We start from the raw sequence: 10,058 nt of genomic DNA, 5'->3' as shown, positions 1-10,058 counted from the left end.
CTTTTTCCCTTTTATCCAAGCATTGAACCCCGGGGTTGTTTTCTTTCCAGCTCGGCTGGAACGTTGTCAGAGATCTGAAATGCGAGTGGGGGGTTTTATTTTCTTCCTTTTTTTTTAATTCTGGGTGCAGCTCACCCCGATTTTCAAACCCTCCTTCCACAAACGTGGCTGGTCTGGGAAGGGAAAACAGGTTTGGAGCCTCTGGAGAGCTCCAGGGGGGGGTGGGAGGGCTGGGGGGCCCCGTGGCCCCTCTGGCTGCAGTGGAGACGGACAGACAGGGAAAAAAGACACGTTCCCTTCATTCCTCTGAGCTGGAGGGGTGTAAAACTGAACTCAAACCCTGTGTCCAAAGGAGGATTTGGGGATGAGGTCACGCAAATCACCAGGGCTGGTTTTATTCCTTTGTAATCCTGAGCCAACTCAGACGGAAAGGAAGAAACTGGATCCACGGGTGGGGAAAAATAAGGGAAGGGTGAGGACATGGGCATGAGAGGGACAGATTTAGGGAACACTGCAAATGGTTTATGCCCTTAAAAATGTGGCTGTTCCCAGCAGGAAATGATCCATGAAGTTTGGGTTCTGGTGGTACTCGGGGCCTCAGGAATATCTAATGGCTCACACTGGGAGATGCTGCTCCATGGGGAGGAGCAGAGGCTTCCCAGGCTTGGGAATCTGCTTCCTAAAGACAGGTATATTAAATATTTATTAATATATAGTATATTAAATCTAATGTAATATAAAATAGAATGAATTTATTTACTATGAAAAGAAAGTTATTTTAATATTAAAAGAAAGTTATTTAATATAAAACGGAATAAATTTTAAATTTAACTTTCCCATCTTTCCACGGTTTTTCACTTGTTTTTTCCCAGCACAAAGCAGGGAATAAAGCAGGGAATAAAGCAGCTCCCATTGGATGGGCCCAGAGAAGTGAGTATCCCAGGAATCCCCACTCTGCTGCCCTTTCCTCGGTTCAGGAAGATGCTGGAAGGGAAGGAGGAAAGCCACGGGCAGGAGTTTGGCTCCAGCCCTCTGCACAAATTAATCACAGACCAGCTGGAGGGAGGCACAGCTTTGGGGTAATTTATTTTGGTTTAACGACTTAATAACTTCCAGCTGGAAGGGAGACCAGGGAAAGGGAGAAACATCATTCCATGAGCATCCAAGGCCGTGGATCTCAGTGCTGATGCCCCCAGTGCCATGAAAAATCCCACCTGGACACGGCCACTGTGCCTGGCTTGGGTGGGAAGGGATCTCCAACCATCCAAGCTGTCCTTGAGCACTTCCAGCCATGGGGCACCCATAGTTCCTCCTAAACTGGCTCCAAAAATAATAATAGATGGGATGCAGGCAGCAGGATGGATGCCAGCAGCGGGTCACCCCTTCTCCATACACAAGAGGGTGGGAACCTCCTCCAAAAAAACTGGGATAGGTCCTCAGAACCAGCCCACCTTCACCCTCGGCCCCGCTCATTGTTTCCCTGAAGGTTCCCAGTCCTGGAATTTCCTTTTTAGGGGCAAAACAATATCAGGAAAATCAGTTTGTCTTTTTTTCTCTCCTTTTTTTTTTTTTCCCCTCCCCTCCCTGCTGAAAAGCTGACAGAGGCCTCTCTGTTCCTCATGGAATAACATCCTCTGCCATCCAGGCTCACCCCCGGCACTGGCAAGCCAAATCCCCCCTTTCCCACTCGGGATAAGCCTTCAACGTGTGTCCCTGTCCCTGTTTCCTGAGGTGGTCTGGAAGAAAGAAAAGGAAAGATCCTTTGTGGCTGCAGAGGAGCATCCCACCCCATCCCACCCCATCCCATCCCATCCCATCCCATCCCACCCCATCCCGTCCCATCCCGTCCCATCCGGCAGCTTCCCAACGGGAAGGGTGGGGGTGACATCCTCCAGGGCGGGGGGGTGGCCGTGACTCTCCCGCTGCTGAGCCAGCAAAAAAACACACCCAGAAAGTTCCTGCAGCCCCTCCCCGGGCCTGGCTGTCCCCTGCTCCGTGGATCCAGGTGCCGCAGGCACGTCGGGAATATCTAATGGCTCACACTGGGAGATGCTGCTCCGTGGGGAGGAGCGGAGGCTTCCCGGGCTTGGGAATCTGCTTCCTAAAGACAGAGAGATTAAAAATATATTTATATATTCTATACTGACATAGTACATTAAATCTAATGTAATATAAAATGGAATGAATTTATTTACTATGAAAAGAAAGTTATTTTAATATTAAAAGAAAGTTATTTAATATAAAACGGAATAAGTTTTAAATTTAACTTTCCCACCTTTCCACGGTTTTTCACTCATGTTTTTCCAGCACAAAGCAGGGAATAAAGCAGCTCCCATTGGATGGGCCCAGAGAACTGAGTATCCCAGGAATCCCCACTCTGCCGCCCTTCCCTCAGTTCGGGAAGATGCTGGAAGGGACATGCGGTGGGAGAACCATCCCACCTCCCGCGGGGAGCGAGGGGATGAGTCCCTGCAGTACCAAACGCGGCGTTAAGAACCGGCTCGATTCGCTTTTCCTCGGGAATTCGGCGGGGTTTTTGGGACCGCGGTGACAACTCCTTCCCCGGGATGCGGGCGTTTGTCCCCGCCGGATCTCCGGGAAGGGGTGAGGACACGCGGCTCCGGCTTTGCCCCTGCCCGGGGGTGCGGCCGCGGCTCCCGAGGGGCGCGGGGTGTTCCCGGCGCGGGTCCAGCTCCCCGAGCCCTCCCCAAAGGTGTGGTGTTCCCGCCGGTCTCCTGCTTCCCGGAGCAGAGGAGCCCTGCGCGCTGCCAGGAAATCCCAGCCCTGCCCGGACCGGCCTCACCTCCACGGGTTCCATTGTCACTTGAGCGCCGAGGGAGAGCCCGGAGGGGTCGGAGGTGTCCCTGCCCACGGCAGGGGAGCGGGTTGGATGCTAAAGATCCCTTCCAGCCCAAATCATCCCGGGATTTTCTACGGTTCTGTGTCCAAACCCAGCCTAATGCCGGGTGCATCCTCCCCTCTGCACTCTTCAGGACTTGAGTCATCAGTGACAGGGAGATTCCCAGCTGTCCAGCCATTTTTTGGGGATGCCTCTCCCCGGGGTGAGCAATTGAAAGAGAGAGTTTTCTGGGAAGAATCTAATAATACCCCTGGAAATGGCACATTCCAGATGCCTGGATGGGGCTGAGGCCTCTGCCCTGGCTTGGCAGTGGAGTGGGGGATGCTCCTGCTGCCAGACTTGGAAATCAGGGAAAAACCTGGGGGGTTGGGATGCTGCCCTTTGCCTTGAGCTCCCAGAAAATCTCATCTCCAGGGATGTTCCCGAGGAGCCTTGTGTTACTCCACAGCTAAATTTGAATTTCGTTGGTTTCTCCTCATTTTCTGCCAGCTCTTTCTGGAAGTAAGAACTGAAGAAGACGGATATTTACCCGGAGGAAGGGTGGGATATGCCGTGGATGAATATTTACCCGGAGGAAGGGTGGGATGTGCCATGGAACTGGAAGCAGCAAAGCCCTATAATGTGATTTAGTGCTTTAAATGTCTCTTCCTTCTCGCTCTGCCTTCTGCTTTTAAACTGAAATTGTGAAATTAATTGGATTTTTTTTCCAGTTAAACGGAGATGAACTTGAGAATCCTGAAAAAGCAAGGAATTTGGGATGCAGGAGGCCCTGGGTCTTGTGATGAGCTCTTATCCCATGAGCTGATGGGACTGTTAATTACATGACATTAAATTAAATTAGATTAAATTAAAGACAAGCAGGGCAGGGCATTTTCCTTCTCCTCCTTCCCACTCTATATTTTCCTTCTCCTCCTTCCCGCTGCACCATATTCCAGGGGAGACTGTGTAGGCAAAGGATTTTGGCCTGGCTAAATCCGAGGTGGGATGGATGGGAGATGTTCCAGCTGGAAGCTGGAAGTAACGGGATAACCATCCCCAGGGATGGGAATGGGAGGAAATGAGACGGGAGGGACAACAGCAGCACCTCCAGAGCAGTGGATATTGAATATAAAGTGTATTTTTATAGATATTTAAAGTGCATTTTAATATCTACTTAATGAATTATAGTAATATAATATATATATTATATATATATAGTAATATAATCCTGAATAATGTATTAAATGTCATAGAACTTAATGTATTAATGGAAAACTACATAATGTATGTAGCGTTGTATTAAAATATAATTAAATAATTCATTAATAAAATAAAACTTGAAATGTAACATACGAGATTATATATCATAAATTATATAATATAATACACAATATACAATGTAAATATATTTTATATATAATTTATATACTATATGATGTATGACATGTATATAACATATATATATAACATATATATAACGTATATACCATTTAATATATATTTTAAGTATTTTAACATATATTTAAGTAAATATAGCAATGTAGTACTATATAATATATGTGGTGTTGTATAACTTAATATAGACCATATGATACATTTTATATCAGAAATTCTATAATATATAATATACAATACTTGCTGCAAAATATAAATTAAGTATAAATCATATACTATATAACACATAATATGTAACTTATATAACATGTATACATTCATAACATATAACATATACTACATATTATATATTATAATACGTAATAATAAATATATTTTAATGTATTGTATATAAATGAACTATATATTAAAATTAAGATATACATCAAAATAAATAAATACATGTAATATATATTTTCCCAACATTTTTCACTTGGAATGTCTTATTCAAAAAAAAAAAAAAATCTCTTTTTTTTTTTTTTAGGAAAAGATTGAAAACTAAAAATAGCCCAAAAGGTGATAAAATACCCCTCCACAGTCTGTTCAGCCCAGCACCACACTTCCCTGGATTTTCCATTGGAGCAGAGAAGAACACCACGTTTTTAACTCTTCTGGCCGCATTCCAGGGTGGATTTTTCGGTTGGAGACAGGGGAAAAACCAGCCAGTACCAGCTGGATTTTGCTGGAAAACCCACTGCGACAGGATGAGCCTGGGGGCTGGAAATACTGGGAATATATGAAATATATATGAAATATATATGAAATATATAGGACATATATATGAAATATTTATGACATATATGAAATAAATATGAAATATATGAAATATATGAAATATATGAAATATATGAAATATATGAAATATATGACAGGTTGCTGTTAGAGGGAAATAAAATCCACATCCACGGGCCGGCTCGAGGTGTGTTGGCAACAAACCCATACGGAAAGCTTTGGATTTCACCTGGAAAAGCCGATTTTTTTGAGGCTGGGAGGGGATTTAACCTATTTAAATAGCGTTTGATGCCGTCTCGGAGTGGAGGTGTGGATATTTTAGAATTAACCATCTGGAGAACTTCGCTGGAGGGAAAACGGGAATTCGGCTTCTGAGGCAAATCGATTAAAATAACTCGGTGATGAGGCTGTGATCCCAAATCTCTGCATTCCAGGGGATCCAGAAGGGAGGAGGGTGAAGGCTGGTGGGCTCAGCTTGGAGAGCAGCAGCAGGAGAGGGTTCAAAGCTCGTCCTGCCAGCTCCAGAAAAACTCATTTTGCGCAGGATCCGCTGGGAAATCCCCTTGGAAAATAATAAACGGCACAAAAAAACCCCCTCAGATCCAAGGAGGATTTGCTGCTGGAATGATCCCAGGGCATCATTACCCTACGACGAGGCTCTGGTGGCACCAGCCACCCCCAGAGGTCTCCCTGCAGCCAAGGCTCTTCCCCGCCCAAAGCTTTTCCGTGGAAGTCTCGGGAGCACAGTGTGGGTCCGAGCCCCGCTGGCTGTGGAGGAGTTTCCTCCTTTACAGTAAAAGAGCATTTAAAAGTTTCCTGTCGCTCCCGGGGGGGGCGGAGGGTCCCTGCAATCTACGGGTGGGTTCATTGTTTGATTCCACCTTTTCCGGCCTCCGGCTGGAACAGGAACCCTCGGAGCTCCGCGGCCCTCCTGGGCCTCCGTGCCCACACATTCCAGGGGTTTCCGTGTCCCTTTATCCCCCATTCCAACACCGCATGGAGAGGGGGGTGCTCCCGCCGCCACGGCTCCGGGAGCCAGCACTCCTCCGTGTCCTGGATATTCCAGCAGGGATCTGTGCCAGCTGCACAATTAACTATGGTCGTTAATGCAGAAAATGCACCTGCTTTCCCATGTGTGCCGAGCCCATTCCCAGGAATATCATATACACGTTTATCTGTATTCCCACCCCAGCAGTCAGGCCCCTTCCACGCACAGACGGGGTCATTCAGCCAGCTCCAGCTTCCCAAAAAAACTTCCCAATGCCGTGACTCGGAGAGTGAGATGGGGACAACTGAGACCAAAGTCCTTTTGCTTCATCACTTGGTGGCCCAGGCTGGGATAAGTCTGATGAGGAGCAGCTGAGGGAGCTGGGAATGTTGGAGAAAAGGAGGCACAGGGGGGACCTTCTCGCTCCCAAAAACTCCCTGACAGGAGAGGGGAGCCAGGTGAGGGTCGGGCTCTGCTCCCAGGGAACAAGGGACAGGATGAGGGGAAAGGCCTCAAGTTGTGCCAGGGGAGGTTTAGGTTGGATATTGGGAAAAATTCTCCCCAAAAGGGTTGTCCAGCCCTGGAGGGATGTGAAAGCCATGTGGATGTGGCACTTGGGGACACGGGTTAGTGGTGGCCTTGGCAGTGCTGGATTAACATTGGACTCGATCTTAGAGGGCTTTTCCAAGCTAAATGATCCATTATTCCATGATTCTTTGATTCTATTACTCTATAATTCCATGATTCCGTGATTCTGTGATTTGCTGATTCCATGACCTGGGCTGTCACTGAGCTGAGCCAGTGATTCCTTGGCACAAAAGTTCCCTGGATCCCTCTCGTCAAAAAAAAAGCCCCAAACACAGGAACTGATTTAAAAAAAAAAAAAAATCCCCAAAAGATGCGATTTCTGCCCATTTTTACTCATTGCACCACGAATTTCAGCATGGACTCCGGTTTGGGATGACATTCCCAGGGTATTTGGGTTTGGGGCCAGGCTGGGCTGGTCCTCCCCGTTCCTGGGATTCAGGGATGCGGTGCCGTGGGGTGCCCCTTCCCTGCCAAGGGAGTGGGACCCAGCAGGAAGGAGCCGGGGCGTCCCTGCAGCGCTGGGATGGGGCCGGGCTGGGCACAGGGAAGGCGGGAATGCGCGGGAAGGATGCGGGATGCGGGAGCGCGCGGGAGGTTGCCAAGGCAACCTCCCTCCTCCTCCATCTCCGGCCTCCCTCGGGCGGGGGGACCCCGCGGGGACCCGCAGGGGATCCGAGGGCGGGGTGCGGGATGCGGGGGGGGCCGGGCTGCAGCTCCCGCCCGCCGCAGCGCCGGGAATTGGCCGCGGGATCGGGAGGCTCCGCGCCGGCAACGCCCGGGGGATGCTCCGGCTCCTCGCCGCACGGCCCCGCACCCTGGAGGGAGGAGGGTTCGTCTGCTGCGCTGTTTTCCATCGGAAATCCGGAGCCTGGATGGGAAACTCGCGTTCTATTTATCTTTAACGCGGAACCGATGCCTGCGGCGTAGGGATGCGGGAGAGGAGGGAGAGCCTGTGCGCCCATCCCCGCTCTGCCTTTCGCTTTAAAAGGTCCGGATCCTCCCGGTCATCTGACTCAGGTCAAGCAGGACTTTCCGTTGCCAACAGCCGGCAGATCCCACCGGAGCATCTCCCCGCGCCGGCCGCTGCCCCCCGGGAAGGAGGTGGGAGGATCCTGCAATCCCTGGAAGACTGAGAGGTAAAATATTCCCGGCTCGGTTTCTCCTTCTCTTTCCTTTCCCCGCAAGGTTAATGAAATCCTGGAGATTTGCGGGGGTCTGTGGAGGTGGATGGCGTTGATTCCCGGGCCATGCCGGCACTGATTCCCAGGCCATGCTGGCACAGATTCCCAGGCCATGCCGGCACTGATTCCCAGGCCGTGCTGGCATTGGTTCCCAGGCCATGCTGCCCGGTTTGCCACTGGCAGCTGGGGAGCCCCACACATGGTTCATGCCCACCCCACAGCACAGCCCCTGAGATCCCAAACAATCGGGATGCTCTGACCAGGAGAGCCCACTGAGACCCCAAACAACACAGAGAGCCCCCTGAGACCCCAAACATCCGGGATGCTCCAGCCTGGAATGTCCCAAGACCCCAAAGAGCCGGGATGCTGTGACCTGGACAGTGATGCCACTGCCCCTAGGAGCGAGGTGAAGGTGTCCAGGCAGGGCAGGGGGCTGATGGAGGCAGCCAGGGGGCCACGGCTGGAGCTGCCCAGTCCAAGGGGGATGTCCGGGGATCGGGCTTGGATGTGCCACACACCACAGCTCTCACCCCTTCTCTCTGCCCGTGCCCTGCCCTCAGGCCGGCCCCCCATGGATCACCTCCCGGCATGAGCACCGACGCCGAGCAGCTCCTGGCAGGGGCCCGGGCGGCCGCCGTGCCCCTCTGGACCGTCTCCAGCTGGGCCGGCTCCGAGATGCCCCCCAACAGCAGCGCGGCGGCGGGAGAGGCCGGGCGGCGGCAGGGCCTGGCGGAGCAGGGCGGGACGGCGGGTGAGATCGCGGGGATGGTGGTGATCCAGTGCATCTACGCCCTGGTGTGCCTGCTGGGGCTGCTGGGCAACTCCCTGGTCATCTTCGTCATCCTGCGCTACGCCAAGATGAAGACGGCCACCAACATCTACCTGCTCAACCTGGCCATCGCCGACGAGCTCTTCATGCTCAGCATCCCCTTCGTGGCCACCTCGGCCGCGCTGCACCACTGGCCCTTCGGGCGGGCGCTGTGCCGCACCGTGCTGGGCGTGGACGGGCTCAACATGTTCACCAGCGTCTTCTGCCTGACGGTGCTCAGCCTGGACCGCTACATCGCCGTGGTGCACCCGCTGCGCGCGGCCACCTACCGCCGCCCCAGGGTGGCCAAGATGGTCAACGGCGGCGTGTGGCTCCTCTCCCTGCTCGTGGCGTCGCCCATCCCCGTCTTCGCCGGGACGGCGGCCACCCGCGACGGCCAGGCCGTGGCCTGCAACCTGCTGTGGCCCAGCCCGGCCTGGTCGGCCGCCTTCGTGGTGTACACCACCCTGCTGGGCTTCCTGCTGCCCGTGTCGGCCATGGGGCTCTGCTACCTGCTCATCGTGGGCAAGATGCGGGCGGTGGCGCAGCGGGTGGGCTGGGAGCAGCGCCGGCGCTCCGAGGGCAAGCTCACCCGCCTGGTGCTCATGGTGGTGGCCGTGTTCGTGGTGTGCTGGATGCCCTTCTACGTGGTGCAGCTGGTCAACCTCCTGCTGCCCGGCCGCCTGGACGCCACGGTCAACAACGCCTCGCTCATCCTCAGCTACTCCAACAGCTGCGCCAACCCCATCCTCTACGGGTTCCTCTCGGAGAATTTCCGGCACTCCTTCCACGGCGTGCTGCGGCGCTGCCTGGACGCCAGCCTGTGCTGCTGCCACGCCGGGGACAGGGACGGCGATGAGGACGAGGAGGAGGAAGAGCCCCTCGACTACTGCGCCGTCCCCCGGGGGGACGACAAGGGCAAGGGCTGCGTGTGCCCCCCCCTGCCCTGCCAGCAGGACCCCCTGCACCCCCAGCCCTGCTGCAAGCCCGGGCCCCTCCTCACAAAGACCACCACCTTCTAGGGGAGGCCCCCCGCGCCGTGCCAGCCCCGGGGGTGGAAGGGGATCCCGGAGGGAGAGGGGACGGATGCCGTGCCCGCCCCGCCGGCCCACCCTGTGCTGTGCTGTGCAGTTCCCCAAATAAAAAGCCATAAGACTGGCCTGGGATACCGTGAATTCCATCGACCGAGTCGTTATTGCCGTTCCCTTTGGCACCCGGGAGCCTCGGCTGGGATCAGGGACGGGAAGGATCCCAAAACATCACTGGCATTTATTAACCTGCCCCTCCAGATTGATAAATAACAAGTTCCTCTTCCTTCCCAAGACATGCCCTGAGAGACAGGGAAAAGCCCCAAAGCCCATCAGCCCTGCCAGGCCTACAGCCGAGTGAGGTCCCACCAACAGTCACTCCCACTGCCCCTCAAATTCCCAGGATTTTAGCACGCACAGGACCAAACCGTATCTGATGTACCAAATCTCGAGTAAACTT

General features: G+C 52.9%; 1 protein-coding gene across 1 annotated transcript; it reads left to right on the top strand.

The window, feature by feature from the left end:
• The first annotated feature begins 7,252 nt into the window (after window positions 1-7,252).
• Window positions 7,253-9,750, top strand: SSTR4 (somatostatin receptor 4). Its single transcript, XM_027738566.2, has 2 exons — window positions 7,253-7,717; window positions 8,323-9,750. The coding sequence occupies exon 2, from the start codon at window positions 8,351-8,353 to the stop codon at window positions 9,590-9,592; it is 1,242 nt and encodes a 413-aa protein (XP_027594367.1). The 5' UTR covers window positions 7,253-7,717; window positions 8,323-8,350; the 3' UTR covers window positions 9,593-9,750.
• Window positions 9,751-10,058: the final 308 nt, after the last annotated feature.

The sequence above is a fragment of the Pipra filicauda genome, unplaced genomic scaffold (genome assembly GCF_003945595.2).
Source record: "Pipra filicauda isolate LSUMZ 115617 unplaced genomic scaffold, ASM394559v2 scaffold774_size96166_pilon, whole genome shotgun sequence".
Lineage (NCBI taxonomy): Eukaryota > Metazoa > Chordata > Aves > Passeriformes > Pipridae > Pipra > Pipra filicauda.
The sequence above is the reverse complement of the archived record's forward strand: the minus strand, read 5'-3'. Positions and strand labels throughout refer to the sequence as shown.

What these genes read in the sequence shown, in the direction of transcription:
- SSTR4 (XM_027738566.2), top strand. Translation starts at nt 8,351, where the DNA reads ATGAGCACCGACGCCGAGCAGCTCCTGGCAGGGGCCCGGGCGGCCGCC.